Source organism: Pectinophora gossypiella, chromosome 1, assembly GCF_024362695.1.
Source record: "Pectinophora gossypiella chromosome 1, ilPecGoss1.1, whole genome shotgun sequence".
NCBI classification, from domain to species: domain Eukaryota; kingdom Metazoa; phylum Arthropoda; class Insecta; order Lepidoptera; family Gelechiidae; genus Pectinophora; species Pectinophora gossypiella.
The window spans coordinates 7,674,555-7,689,421 of NC_065404.1; the positions used below are offsets into that span (position 1 = coordinate 7,674,555).

The window sequence follows — 14,867 nt, forward strand, 5'->3', positions numbered from 1 at the left end:
TAATAATAATTTACTTATATAAAACGTGTACAACTCATAATTGTTTAGACATAAAACAACTACAGACTTAGTATATACTAAGTTTATTAAGTACATAATAATATGTAGTTGAATGATAGATCTAAAAATCTAAAAGATCTAAAAATTAAAAGTATCGATAATTTTAGTACATCACTATGGACAATCAACATAACCTCAAATCAATTCCGTATTCATCGATGAAACGTATAATATAATGGATATCTCAAATATTTTATGCTACAAATCTATTCAGCAAAACATATTACTTTCCTAAAATTGTTCAGCAGTTCACATTTCACTAGAAAATTACAAAAAACTTACCGATGAAACGACAGAAGTTGTTGGCTATTTTCTTTTCTTCCTGAATGTGAGCTGCAGCCCCATACCACACAAGACATAATGTCACACAGTCGAGACACTCAATTATTTGATATAAATAAAAGTTTCTTTCCATTTATTTGGAAAAATATTGTTAAATTATCACTTAAAACAATCTGAACACAAGACACTCGTAAACACAGTTGACGCGACCGTGTCAAATAGTTCGGTAAATATAAGTAAAATCTTCTTATGTATGTTACTATGTATTTGGCCGAGTTAAAATGAGTCCAATAGGTCCAAATGACATTTCATGTTGTGACAACCTCGGAAAAAATGAAGCAAAGAGCGAATCATTTGTCCTTTTCTCACTCATAGTTTGTGTCGTAAGCTAGAAGAGAGCCGGTTTATAGTTTCTGAATTCTTATTTTAGCCTTCCTTCTATGCTTTAGTTATTGTTCTGAGGTCTATTCTATACAAGGTCTTTGCTACTAATTAATCAACTCAAAGAAAAAAGCATCTAGGAAATTTTGGAAATTTATGTTTACCCACATTTTGACGATAGCACTTACAAAAAAAAAACGCACCTAACCGTGCTCTTTGACGTATGTTTTGACATTTCTTCCTTTTCATGTTGTGCCGTTGTTTGAGGATTTCTGTGTGACGAAATCCAACAAAATGGTACTAATCTTTATATTATATTCCAATCTTTGTATGAAAATTTCATAGTGATTATAAAATGCTATGTGTGGTGCCAAGATTTTCGGTGTGTAGTTTTATTATCGCCGGTAAAATAATTGTAACATAACTTTTTCAGTCGCTGGTAATTCCGGAGAAGTTTCAACATATTCTTCGTATCATGAATACGAATATCGATGGCAAACGTAAGGTTATGTTTGCCATGACTGCCATCAAGGGAGTTGGTCGCAGATACTCCAACATTGTCCTGAAGAAGGCCGACATCGACCTCGACAAACGTGCCGGAGAATGCACTGAAGAAGAGGTAAGCACTTATCATTTTGTAGTGTTAGTGACTTCCCAGATATCTTTTCTCGTGTAACTTGCCGCGCTTTTCTAGTGTTTGTCCAAAGTTAAGATTTACCTGATTGAAAGTTGTCAATATCTGTAATCTGTGTTGGTGACAAACACTCAAATGTAACCTTTAAAAAAATTAAACAAGTACTCTAGTTTTCAATGATAATTTACTTCTGTGCAATAAAGTGTATTTGATTTGAGAATTGACAACTTGTACATTTGCATCTCAGAAAGTCCAAGCAGTAAGTTCTTGATCTCTTGTATTGAAGTTAGCTTTTATTTTCTATGTCTGAACTATATATTGTACCATGCTAATGAATTAAAATAATTGGCTTACTTCCAGGTTGAAAAGATTGTGACTATAATGTCCAACCCTAGGCAATACAAGATCCCCGATTGGTTCTTGAACAGACAGAAGGACATTGTTGACGGTAAATATAGTCAGCTGACTTCTTCCAACTTGGACTCGAAGCTCCGTGAGGACTTGGAGAGGCTGAAGAAGATCCGTGCCCACAGAGGAATGCGTCACTACTGGGGCCTGCGTGTGCGTGGTCAGCACACCAAGACTACTGGCAGGAGAGGAAGAACTGTTGGTGTGTCCAAGAAGAAGTAAATAAGTGAAAATAAAATACTTTTAACATCCATTTAAATGTGTTTAATTCATTTTACAACATACATAAAACATATTCCTGGAAGATAGAGCTCTATAAAGTAATTAAGGATATATAGGCAATTCGAGTCAAAGATAACAAATTCTATAAAGTGTAGGTGGTATTGATAGCATATGTGTTACTCTAGAGTAGTAGCACCAAAGACAGAAAATAGCAACACTTAGAAAAAAGAACTATAGGAATGTGAAAATAGACATATTTGTTCGCTACTTTCGTGCACAAAAGTAAATGCCCACCTGTATGTTTCTTATTGTTCACAACAGTCCTTATCAAATGCTGCCAGACATTAAAATATTCAGTTCATACCATATTTGATTAGTTTGTATTGCCACACAATTAGTCACAGTTCTTTGTAAGAAGTGTAATTTAAAATTACATGTCATTCTTATCAGCAAATTCCCTTTGTTTGATAAAGGAAGTAGCTTTGTTTTATATAAAATGAAATTGTGATGTTTTAGTCATTTACTGTTTATGGTTTAGGTACATAATGCAAAAATATTATTTACAATTTATAAGCATTAGAACTACACAATCTTTCTGCCCTAATCAACAACTAATGAGTTAGTACTGTTGGCAACTCTGGAGCTGTTACTCAGGGCTTGATGCAATTCTCAATCTCATATAAATTTAACTATTCTAGATAGTTTTAATATTACTCATATTGGGCAATAATGACCATCATGTATACACCTGCTAGTAGGGCCAATATTTCTTTGATGGACTGTGACAGTTTAGTGGAACCTTCTAATAGCTCGGGTATCACAGACACTGTGGCAATGTAAATGAAGCCTCCTGCTGTGAAGGGTAGAATGAGAGATGATACTAGTCCGTCACCTGATCCTTGTAGATAGATTGAAATAAATGTGCCAGAAAAGGCACCGAATGCAGTTACCAACTGCAGTAACATGGCCTTCCGCCTTGAACATCCTGATTGGACTAATATAGCAAAGTCTCCAATTTCATGTGGAATCTCGTGCAATAAGATGGTAATAGTTGTGATAAGTCCAATGCTCTGTCCAGCTATGAATGAGGCACCAATAGCCAATCCGTCAGTAAAATTGTGGGTGAAGTCTGCAGCAAGGTTGAGGTATCCAGCAATTTTGATCTCTTCCTTCTTGTTTTTGGGCTTCTTTTTTGACTTGTCATCATTCTTCTTTTTGTCAGCTGCATGGGAATGTCCATGTCCTCCATCAAACATTCGCACAAACTTTTCAACAACTAGGAAAGTGATGATACCTCCAAGCACTCCAAGGCCCACAGTGATATCATGGGGGCCATGCTCGCCTTCATGAGAGTGGCTATGGCTGTGACTGTGGCCTCCTTCACCAGATGAAGATGTTAGGGCATGTGGAATAAGATGCAAAAATGCATCCCCCAGTAAACCACCGGAAGCAAACGATAGTAACACCTTTAGCAGAGGTTGTTTTTCAACTGTACCATCGATAGGAATGAAAAAGAGTAGGAAAAACGGCACGATGCTTATAAATAAAGTTGAACCTAGTGCTTTTACATATAAATCATAGTCTGGCTCATTTACTTCGGGGTTTGATGCTTTGTCTTCTCCTTTTTTGTATTGCTCATTTGCACTTTTGCTGTACTTAAACGCTGGCGGCTCTTCATGCGAGTGGGAATGTGAATGCGAGTGTCCTAATACCGCTACAGTAACACACGCTAATATTACACAAGGCAGAACTTTTCTTCGCAAAGAATACATTTTCTTTTATAATAATTGTTCACAAAACATGGACTTATCACTCACTATCAGAACAGAGAACGCAACGGAATAAATATTTCGTTGAAAATAGAAAGGTTGACAAGTCGACAACTGTCGCCGACCAATGGCAATTTGACAAGTGACAGGTAGTGTTTTTTTGTTCTGTTTCGAGCAAACAATGGCCATAAAGTATTCGTGCTATCGTCAGTCAGACTGAAAAGTAGTCTAGTCTGTGGAGTGTGGACTAGAATTTATTTGCGTTGGCGGGTAATCTTTCAAAACCGCTGATCAATCTCATTACCATTAACGCAAAAATATCTTTGCTCTTTTTGAAAATGCCCAGTTTGAATTCACGGTAATGATATTGACTTCCGGTGTTCCAAGAACTACTCACTTACTGGAACTATATACTCACGTCCACAGGTATAAAAAAAATGAAATAACTGAAACTTAGATTAGACTTAGATTTTGCTAGGTTTGAAAAATAATTACTTACAAGCGTTTGAATCTGCGATAACTTTTAAATTTTTCGTTTAGCCGCCAAATCACACACTTTATCCTGCATAGTCGTTGTTTTGTTCTAGTTATAAAAACATTGATTCGGGAGCAAAGACCTTGTATTCTATACAAGGTCTTTGTTCGGGAGGCTCCTATGCTTTATTAATGACTCCATGTTTGTTTGGTAAAATGAAAATAATATTCATTGTCTATTTTATAATTATACACATACCTTAAAATCACTTTCATATTACCTAACAGGGTGGGCAGAATCATAAATTATTAGCATGTTACTAGAAAATAAACTCTTACAAGTTGATAATTTTCCCAATTCCCGACGTCGGATTGACATAAAATTTAGCACATACTTATATGTATGTAATTGCGTTGATTATACAATATTATGGTTGTAGTGAGCTGATCTGATGATAAGGGTGCATGGCGGTCTTAGGAACTTCGATATTGAAATGACGCAATATCTCCGACTTTCAGCTCGTTGTTGTAAGCGAACTCTTAGATTATTAGTATTTATGACCACGGCTATCTTCTGAACGTCACTATATCTAACACCTACCTATTTAATTCAACTAGGTGTATAAAATAAACAAGTTTCTACTTATTAGATGTTGGTACATATTTTTTTCTTAGTAGGTTAAAATTTCGAAGAAATATATTCATGTATTTTCTTTTAGGGTTCCGAACATCAAAAGGAAAAACGGAATCCACATAGGTAATAGGTATCATTCAATTAATGTGGTTAATAATTACATTACAAACGCTTACATACCACTTACTAAATTGCATTTATTTTATGTAACCTACTTATTACACTATTATACTTACCTACTCATATTTGTGTGTTATACCCATATAATATAAATCGACTGTGATGATTCCTAAGTTGTTTAAAACCAGTACGTCATTTTCATATTCCCATCGAAATCCCTCTGTGTGTCTACAGTACTCCCTTGTCGTACGAGTTTACGCATAGACGGCCGTCTTCTTGATGTCAAATCAGGAACCTCGTCTACCGTCGGAGGCTGGGTTAGCTCTAGTTGATCCAAACTCTCGTATGATTCTGTATCTGCTACTCTTCTGCGAACGTTTAAATAATACTGTTTAAGTACTTTAGACTCAATGATGTTCCATGTATCTATAGACGAGAAGAAAATTTGAAGCTGGTTATCAACCCGGGCAGTGGTGTGGCTTTTGCTTTAAAAATAAAGAAAGAAAGAAACATTTATTATTTAGACGGGTCCTGTACAGTCACGAGTACTAATATGTATACACTTTGCAACCATGTCACATTAACTTTTCTGACAAATTAAACCATAAGCCTCATTAAATGTCGAATATGATAGTGCGACAGGGTTCTAAAGTGGGTACATGATATTGCTCGTGACTGTACCAAAGGGGGCCCAAAAGAGCAAAGCTCACACACGTTCGGGCCCCTGTATGCCTTTGATTCCGGGCATGTCATAGAAGTCCACTGAAACTATAATGGACGCGAACTTACCTACCTATTACGAAACATAATAAAACACAAACACCTATATACGTCTCACTGCTGGCCATAGCCCTTCCCTCAATCAACCGGAAGAGGTATGGAGCATACTCTACCACGCTGCTCCATTGTGGGACATAGCCTGGTCATGGACTTAACGTACCTTCCAAAGTACGGAATCATCTATTTTCAAGTCGTCAAGTCGTGATTTAGCCTGCAATGTACTAGCCAAAGGACAGTTCTCCAAATCGTAAGCCCAATGGTCTAACCAATAGACCACGGAAGCTGTCTAAACTTGTCACGCTCGTTAAATGATTCATCATAATAATTATCCATTTGAGTGTGCAACATGCATCATACTAGCTACTCTTGGTCTTGACAGAGTAGCTAGTATGAGAATGTAGCACAAATGTAGTAGGTACCTCTAGTATTGTTTTATTAGAAGGAGATACTTTTTTTTATTAAGTAGAAAGGGAAACCTCCTTTGGACATACTTTTGTTCTCCGCAGACAAAACAATCTTTATACGTCCAGTCCTTCCCAAATTCTTCCCCCTCCTCAGCCGTTTGGGGCAACGGACAATGAAGGGTCTCTGGCAATCGGAGGGCTGTCAGACCTCCCACGACAGACACTAGTCCCATTACAACCAGAGGCAGTACTAGGTTGCTGGAGCCCTAAAACCAAAGAGATAATACTGAAGTTGGTGTTCAACTGTATTTGAAAAGAAGTGGATTAAAAACGATGGTAATGGGCTTAAGAGATAAGAGAGAATATCAGAGATACAATAATCACTTGGTTTTGCGATGGCCAGAGATTTCAACATTTTCAACAAAAATAAAGTTAAACCTTTATTCTACAAAGGCCCAACTATTTTTGGTGCAGCCGATAAATATTCTGCTACTTCCGATTTACCGTTGAAATGAAAAATGTAAATAATATGAAATATGAAGTTTTTGTGAACTTGAGGAGAAAGTAGAGCTCATTTCTTACTATCTATGCCGTCGGTCGTGCAAGATACTTGGTGTCTGTGAAAAATGATGTGGTGCTAGCTTTCTCACTTTTGTTGGGATGATCCAATGCAGACGCTACTATTTGAAGTGTCCATTTGTCTTACCAAATAATTTATAAAAGGTATTATAATCAAGCCCAAGCCGCCTATGTAGGCCGACGTGCCGATCCCGACGCCTCTCAGTTCCGTGGGGTACAACTCGCCCGCATAAGGATATATTATCAGGAAGGATGCAGATATAAAACATTTGGATATTAAGTACAGGATAAGGGTTTCCGTTTGAGCATCTGGAAAAATCAGGCTGTTACTATAAATACTTACTCCAGGTTACTTTCTGATCAAACTATTTACATATTTACATTTCCATGGCTAATTAGATGCAATGCGTACCTGCGGGTAACAGCACGGTGACGATGCAGAATATTCCACTGATGACCATTGAGGAGCAGAGTGGCCAACGCCTTCCTACTTTGTCCATCAGTATCCAACAGAAGACGTAACTCGGAATCTCAACAGCAGAGGAAAGGAAAAAGCTCATGTACTGATTACTTCCAATAGCAGGGCCGTAGTAACTTAGTCCAACGTACACCATCTCCGAAGCACACCAGTTGAGAGTAATCAGACAAGTTTTAAGTCTCATATTCGGTGTTCGAAACAGTGCGAATACACTGGCATTTTTTTCAGCTTTCACTCCTTTTTCTTTTTGCTCTTGAACTTGTTTCTGTAGCTTTGTTGTGTATTCTTCAGGCAAATCCTTACCGTTCATTTTGGCAATCGACTTGAGTATTTTGTTTGCTTCCTCTAATCTATCCTTCATGAGCAACCATCTTGGAGATTCCGGCAAGAAGAACCAGTACAAGTAATAGAAAAAGAAAGGGACTGATGTCGCTAATGATAGTGTTCTCCAATCTCGTATTAGGTACGCTATTCCAGATAGCAATATTAGACCCAATGTGTAAAAGACACAAGTCATAACCGTCACAAATGATCTGTAGTTAGGACCAGCTAACTCCAGTGCTAAAAAAGAAGAATCAAATATATTCAGATATACAAATACAAAAAGCTATAGACATACATACATAAACTCACGCCTATTTCCCACCGGGGTAAGAAGAGAATATAGAATTCCATTTGCTTCGATCCTGACACACTTCTCTTGCTTCCTCCACATTCATCAATCGCTTCATACACGCACGCCGGTTCAGAGTAGATCGTACTAAACCTTTTCTAAGGACATCTCCAATTTGGTAAATGCAAGTCCTTCTAGGTCTTCCTCTGCCAACCCTACCATCAACTATAGAAAAAAAAGCTATAGAATAATAAATAATTTAAAAAAATTAACTTGACTTACATATAATAAAAGGTATTTGGTAGACGGCAGGTATGGTCAGCCCAACAATTACTCTCGCTAAAACCCAGAATGAGTAGGTATAAGAATAAGCAGTCATCAGACTTCCAAGTAGAAGTGTGGACAGGCAGGCGAAGAAGGACTTCTTTCTACCGACACGATCGTTCAGCAGTCCGAATGCGTAGACGCCGATCGGTCCCCCAACATTTAAAGCCACCAGCCCGAGAGTGGGGTAAACATCGTAATCGCATACGAGATCGAACTGGAAAATAAAGGGAATAAATGATTTGTACGTAGGTACTTAGTTCACGATGCGATGGATGTACTACTAACCGGTATACTAATCGGGATTATAGCGTATGCTTGTTATGTGACAGTGGCGGCCCTAGCAAAATATTTAGGTGGTGCGAGACCTCACAGTGGCATGGCACCCCTCAGCCCCTCAAAATACAAAATTTTTCGATTAGTTTACGGCCACCGAAATTTACCTATTTAAATCTTTTAAAAATGTTGTTTACGGTAATCCGGCGTGAGTTTTATGTGGCCGCAATCTAACTAGATGAAGTTAGTTTGCGGCCAGGGTGGACCAGTCTTGGTTGATTTTGGCGCCCCACTTATTTCGGCGCCCGGTGCGGTGGCACACCTCGCACCGCCCTAGGGCCGCCACTGGTGATGAGTAATTTGCTTTTTGGTGTTCTGAAGAACCTAGCAATTACAACATTAAACATTATGATCACACTTTATAATGTACCTACGTACGTACAGTCACGCCCGTATCCCTTTCGGGGTAGAGCTACAATTCAAAATAGACAGCAGTTACAAGAGTATATCTAATTCCGATGCACTTACTTGGTGCAGTGTATTACGATTATTTTACACAGAATGAGTATTCATATTTTCTGTGGTCTTAGTAAAGATCACGTCGCGCGATCAAGTGAAAACTATAATGATTTTCTTTTGTTTATAACTTACGTCTATCACGATAGACGACGTAACCTCCGATGTATCGTACTCGTAGCCATCCCAGCAAGGCTCTACTGCTCCACTTCTGTTCACTGACATTGGATCCCCAGATTGAATAATTGCCGACCAATTAAATGCATATCGCATACAATTTTCAAAAGTTGTGTTTTCATTTCCCTATAAGTAATAAAAAAGTTTGTATACTTAATTGTTATCTCGTCTAGCCCCTAACCCTCTGCTGCGCACAGGCATCTCCTAGATTTTTCCATTGGCCCTCCGATAAGCGTTGAGGTCATCACACCATATTCTACAGGGTCTTCCTTGACATCCGTACCCGCCTTGAGGCACTCAGTCACTAATGACCAATGCCCATCGCTTCGGATGCATTTGTAAAACGCCCGACCCACTGTGCTTAGTTCATTTGGTGTGATGTTCAACTTCAGAGTTTGTTTATTTTTGGCTGACTAGGCATAATTAGGTTAACTTTAGCATTCTACTATATAACTACGAAAAAAAAAATGAATCGTAAACAATAGCTATTATAGTTACCTTGTAGGGTATAGAAAGTGCTTTCCTCTGTTGCTGTGTCAAGTTCAGTGCCATTAGCTCAGGAACCTTGCACCAGTGCTCGGGTACGTCGGTCATGAACAGCTGGTTGAAGGCGCAGAAGCCGCAGGGCAAGCACGCGGGGAGGCACACCAACCACAATAGCAGTTTCTGGTATATGTCAAACTCCCCAATTTTCGGTAATAAGTCGTCCAAATCGATAGCATCGTCGTTTGGTTCAACGGGCTACGAATTATTCAAGCGGTTCAATTCATACTTATTCGGAAGTTTAAAAAATAATATTTTATAAAAAAGAATCATGTTCACGATTTTCATAAGCGCCGAGTATTTTAGGACAGTAGGTAGATGAGATTATGTTAAACCAATTAACGGTGTAAACACCACTGACTCTACAATAGGGTAGTTTCCAACTAGTCAAATTAGTTACTTTTTGTTAAACGTCAAAACACGAAATTACTATGGAATTTGTTTGAACAAGCACAATGTGACGTCATAGAAAAATGTGACAAAATGTCGAAAATAAGTCAAATAGAAAAAAAGAAAATGTTTTTCGTTAGTTTTAGATGTGTCTTTATTTAGTAATTATAATTTCATAATTCATATTGAATCTAGTACACGACCCAATTTCAAAAGTATTTTATCGTTTCGGAAATATGTTTTAGATTTTAATTTCGTGAATCATACTTAGGTCTTATTAAGAAAATGATTATTACCGATAGCTTCTGAGTCCCATAGTTGGAGGCATTTTTATTGTTTTTCTTCATCACAATCTTACACCGATATATGACACGTTAGTGGACGAGCACCGATCTTTCAGCACTACCGGTTATTAAGCGACTTTGTATGGAGGAAGGAAGCCCCACAGTATTAATCTAATTGATCAAAGTCGCAGCAAAAGGTGGTTCATCAAGTTCATACTAAGGTGAACTGCTCTACAAATTGTTTTATATGCATTTATTGTTAAGTAGGTATATCTAAAAATAAAATACATTAATGGATGGAACCTGTCGTATCGGCGACCTGCATTAAAAAGTAGTAATACACAAGTACTAAAGTAGAAACACAAGTACACAAGTGAGTAGAATATAGTGTAAGTAGTAGTAGTAGTAGTGGTGTGTGTATTGTTACTGCAATTTATGAACGCAATCACGGTAGAGCTACTAAATGTGAGGAATGCCTATATTTGTGTGACGTAGTCACTTTACATTTACACATAAGTTTTTTACATACCACACTGAAAAAAATATTGCAAAGAATTTGTTTATTACAAAACAGAGTGACCACCGAACTTGGTTATACTTTTTAAACGTGACTACTTTGCCGGAAAAATAGGGAAAAAAATAACGGAAGATAACTACGTATATATATACCTAATTCATAAATCTAGCGAACGACGGTTATCAAAGATAAAAATAAAATCCCTTATGATTTTGTTAAAATATTTTATTTGTGAAACGTAGATAAAATTGATACAAGTAATTAAAATTCTTACAGACATAACTTATATTTTTTACATAATAATGAAACTGTGAAAATTGTCTTACCAACATTAATATATTTCAACCTTTCAACGAATGCGCGTTTTCCACAACTTTCGTTGTATTATACGTATCAACAGTCTCACCGCACGCTTTCCATGCCAATATTAATCAATAATGTATATCATTAATATTTTAATTATCTATACAAAAACTTCGGTTACGAGAGAATTGACGTCATAGGTATAATACGAAGCTAAGTTTGTAAAAAACGTGGTGTCTATTCTTTAAGTACAAGATTTTACAATTTAAGTAAATTTCTAGTTTACAAAATAGGAAAATAAAGCTTATGCTTTTCATTTACCTATTCAAATTTAGGTATAGCAAGCAATGTTATAATTGTATAATCTATAGGCATTTTGTAAAAGGGTCAACAATTTCATATTTTTATTTACATATTCAAGTATGTAAGTCAAATAACTATAATTACCTATTTGTGCTTTTCGAATCACGTAACGTTTTACCAAATTGAAACGGATTTCATAAGAATTCCAATTTTTGGATTGCCCAAAGTGTCGCATATTACGACTGTCGACATTTTTATTTAAAATATTAACTTCAATAATAACATTTACTTATAATTGGTAACTACTCATTGGTTAAATGTCACTGACGTACCTAGCTTTAAAATTAACTGCCACTTCATAGCAATCGTTAAAATTAAGTATATTTCCTTGCCTCTTAATAAAGGTCGTCAAAATCTATTGTGTCGTTCCGAAAATCATCATTTCTCAACGAGGCGCAGCGACGTATCAATACCATTTTATAGGGCAAACAACCTACAATATGCAGGTTCAATAAAACAATTCGTGCTTCTTACACTCGAAGTTTCCGACTCGTGGACACAAAATTCACTCGCACACAATTTGTTTAGAAAGTTGCTTGAGTTAGTGGTGGAGGGAGCGTATTGCACTGTACTCTTGTCATACTTTGCACACTTACACAACGTCAAAGAAAAAGTACACTAGCAAACCGAAGTCCTTATCGACAAGTAAATACGTTTTGGATATTTTAAAATGTAACTCGTATCAAAAAGAAGGGTCGTAGTAAAATGTAAGAACTAATAATATTTTTGCACATTAAGTTAAATGGTTTTGGCTCTTTGGCTGAGAGTTATTGCACAAATGTGTTGAGTGCGGGTAGTGACCGAGAGAGGCGCGCGTGCGCCGCGCACCGCCGCTACGTGAGCAGCTTGAAGAACATGATGCCCAGCGAGATGTTGATGAATAGCACCAGGATCACCAGCTGCTGCCGCGAGAACCAGTCCTGCCAACAATTATGTTTAGGTTACTACATGTTCGAGTCGATTTCATCATACGCTTACTCACTGCAGTTCGTAGTAGATGTGGGATGGATACTGTATATCAGAAGATCGGGTTTAAAATGAAGATTTAAATCGGGGTGTAAAGTTTAAAATAAAGATTTAAGATTAATTAGGACAATTACTGACCAAAGAGTGTTTAAATCGTCTGAAACAGACAAGAGATGTTGAAACAGCTGCTACAGGGGCCTCTTGGGACTCCCCTCAATCACTGTAGGGGGTATGGAGCATATTTCACGCTGCTTCACTGCCGCTTACCCACGACATTTCCGAAATAGATAAACGATTATGACTGACCTTAACTTGCGGACTGACCAAGTAGAGCAGAGGGTTGGCTCTCAGTTTCTCCGACTCCTCGTGCATGCGGCGCACCTCCTCGCGGCGCGCCGAGCCGAGGGCCGACACCTCCTCGCGAGACATGCTGGCGGAGTCGGTGCTGCGGGGCATCCCCGCCACGTCTGGCAGCGACTTCTTGCGCTGCAACGCCTGGGGCGTGCTTATCATCTGTTGGCAACCGCAATACTTAATTAGTATAGTAGTAATGGTAAGTCAAGTAAGATTGCTGCACACAGAACGGGTAAAGCGCGATGAGCTCGAGATTTCGTATGTAACCACAAATATTGTTTCTATGTGCACAACAAAACAAAACAAAACAAAACAAAAATGAAAGTCTGGGTAAATAAGTTCCCAAATATAAATGCCTCAATGTCTCTATCTGTGACCTTCGATTGTACTAATTCGTAAATATGTATTATTCGCTGAGATAGTTCGAATGACTTTTTGTTGTTGATGTTACCTCTACGGGAGGCACATTAATCCAGCTCTCGGAGGCTCGCCGCGCCAGGATCGCCGGCGAGCACAACAGATCTTCATCCTCCTCATCCTCTCCTTGGTACCACATTTTCACGAAATCTACCCAATATTTAGTCCATTTGACACCACTCCGATAATTAATTGAATTTTCTATAACATCACTAAACAACAGAACTTCATTAGTCCAGATTACGTTTCAAGGTCTCGGTTATGTTCACGTTTACGTAAGCTAGGGATAAAATCGTCCCATTTTCACGCGACGTCTCTTTTATAGTCAAACTAACTAGTAATTTGGGGAGTTTATCGGATATTTGGGGTATTTAACGTTATATATTTAGCGAAGAGGTGATGCGCGGAAACCGGCAGTGAGTGACTGTCTCGATTTAGAAATAGAACGGGCTGGTGGAGCTCGGTCGCCCGCCGCGCGCGCCGCCCGCCGCCGTCCGTCCACCTACATAACGCTCGCGGCCGCGGCGCCCGCGCATACCAACCGCCCTACACTATGCGCTTACCCCGTCCTCATCGTAAACAATCTTTGTATCGCAGCTGATGGCATTCATTTTAATCAACGTCATATTTATCCCTAGCGAAATATATCATAAATTGTATTGTAAATGTTTTATATCATTTTGTTACGTTAAAATTATTTTGAATGTTCAGCAAAACTGTAGGTATTAGACAAATATTCGACAAAGCTTTATGCACTGTTAGGTAGGTATTGATGTACCTAAGATACAGTGGTAGTTTATATAAACATGAAGCTAATTTTAATTACAGTGCATACGAGAGCTCTATCTTATTTTATTATTAGATTAGAGTTGTTCTCTATTCACTCTTGAGAACCACGAGTTCGTCGACCTCTGTTTTATAATCCTTTACACATAATTAACTTATACCGATAATATACTGAAAATAGTCATTTTTCGTTTTTTATGTACAACATAGGGGCAGGCAGTGGTGTATTATTCACCTATTCTTCGCCAGCTATGTTTAAGTCCCATGTACATCCATGTCCATTTGTGTCCATAGGGGCTAGTCCAAATTAATAAATAATTAAATAGCACTTTAATTTTTCGTTTCTTTAATTTTGTTCTCTTGTGTTATTGACGATATTTGTGTAGTAAATCAAATAAAATTAACAGCTGAATTTATTAAAAAATCTTTAAATACTTAATAAAAAAAAAACATCAGCCTACATAGGTCCCTGCTGGGCATAGGTCTCCCCTTAATCAACCGAAGGGGGCATACTCCACCACGCTGCTCCACTGCGGGTTGATGGAGGTGTTTTGTACGGCTAATAGCCGGGACCAACTGCTTAACGTGCTCTCCGAAGCACGGTATCATCTTGTTTTTTTTACAATCAAGTGATTCAAGTCTGCAATGTCCTTACTAAACCAAGGACAGTCTCAAAGTTATTACGACAATGTCCCCGTCGGGAATCCAGACACTAAGCCCGACGATCTAACCACTATACCACGGAGGCTGTTATACAGGGTGTTAGTGAAATCGTAACGAAAACTTTGAGGGATGATTCAGTTCTCCATCGCA

General features: G+C 37.9%; 4 protein-coding genes across 5 annotated transcripts in view; 1 reads left to right on the top strand and 3 right to left on the bottom strand.

Annotated features, from left to right (window-relative positions):
• Nucleotides 1-869: 869 nt before the first annotated feature.
• LOC126369880 (40S ribosomal protein S18) lies at nucleotides 870-2,018 on the top strand. Its single transcript, XM_050014482.1, has 3 exons — nucleotides 870-1,020; nucleotides 1,157-1,342; nucleotides 1,718-2,018. The coding sequence occupies exons 1-3, from the start codon at nucleotides 1,018-1,020 to the stop codon at nucleotides 1,985-1,987; spliced, it is 459 nt and encodes a 152-aa protein (XP_049870439.1). The 5' UTR covers nucleotides 870-1,017; the 3' UTR covers nucleotides 1,988-2,018.
• LOC126369609 (protein catecholamines up) lies at nucleotides 2,015-3,884 on the bottom strand. The gene has a single exon (XM_050014111.1). The coding sequence runs from the start codon at nucleotides 3,757-3,759 to the stop codon at nucleotides 2,698-2,700; it is 1,062 nt and encodes a 353-aa protein (XP_049870068.1). The 5' UTR covers nucleotides 3,760-3,884; the 3' UTR covers nucleotides 2,015-2,697.
• Nucleotides 3,885-3,976: 92 nt separating this feature from the next.
• Nucleotides 3,977-10,697, bottom strand: LOC126369400 (carcinine transporter). The gene is made up of 8 exons (XM_050013800.1): nucleotides 10,361-10,697; nucleotides 9,630-9,872; nucleotides 9,090-9,257; nucleotides 8,121-8,379; nucleotides 7,160-7,786; nucleotides 6,875-7,056; nucleotides 6,256-6,434; nucleotides 3,977-5,352 (listed from the first exon to the last, which is right to left on the bottom strand). The coding sequence occupies exons 1-8, from the start codon at nucleotides 10,409-10,411 to the stop codon at nucleotides 5,163-5,165; spliced, it is 1,899 nt and encodes a 632-aa protein (XP_049869757.1). The 5' UTR covers nucleotides 10,412-10,697; the 3' UTR covers nucleotides 3,977-5,162.
• Nucleotides 10,698-11,069: 372 nt separating this feature from the next.
• LOC126369363 (junctophilin-1) overlaps nucleotides 11,070-14,867 on the bottom strand; it is a 31,094-nt gene continuing 27,296 nt past the window's right edge. Inside the window, exons 1-3 of one of the 2 annotated variants that reach the window (XM_050013725.1) lie at nucleotides 13,303-13,768; nucleotides 12,804-13,010; nucleotides 11,070-12,451 (exon numbers count right to left, since the gene is read on the bottom strand). In XM_050013725.1, the coding sequence (XP_049869682.1) occupies nucleotides 12,365-12,451; nucleotides 12,804-13,010; nucleotides 13,303-13,407 (399 nt within the window). In that variant the 5' untranslated portion in view covers nucleotides 13,408-13,768 and the 3' untranslated portion in view covers nucleotides 11,070-12,364. Of the gene's footprint in view, nucleotides 12,452-12,803; nucleotides 13,011-13,302; nucleotides 13,769-14,867 lie in introns of those variants that run through there. The other variant, XM_050013719.1, reaches the window with a different exon arrangement.

Coding starts and splice junctions, on each gene's coding strand:
- LOC126369880 (XM_050014482.1), top strand. Junction 1,343..1,717: donor GAGAATGCACTGAAGAAGAG/GTAAGCACTTAT, acceptor GCTTACTTCCAG/GTTGAAAAGATTGTGACTAT.
- LOC126369609 (XM_050014111.1), bottom strand. CDS start 3,759: ATGTATTCTTTGCGAAGAAAAGTTCTGCCTTGTGTAATATTAGCGTGT.
- LOC126369400 (XM_050013800.1), bottom strand. CDS start 10,411: ATGAAGAAAAACAATAAAAATGCCTCCAACTATGGGACTCAGAAGCTA. Junction 8,380..9,089: donor CGTCGTCTATCGTGATAGAC/GTAAGTTATAAA, acceptor TTTATTTTCCAG/TTCGATCTCGTATGCGATTA. Junction 7,057..7,159: donor CACCGTGCTGTTACCCGCAG/GTACGCATTGCA, acceptor TGATTTTTCCAG/ATGCTCAAACGGAAACCCTT.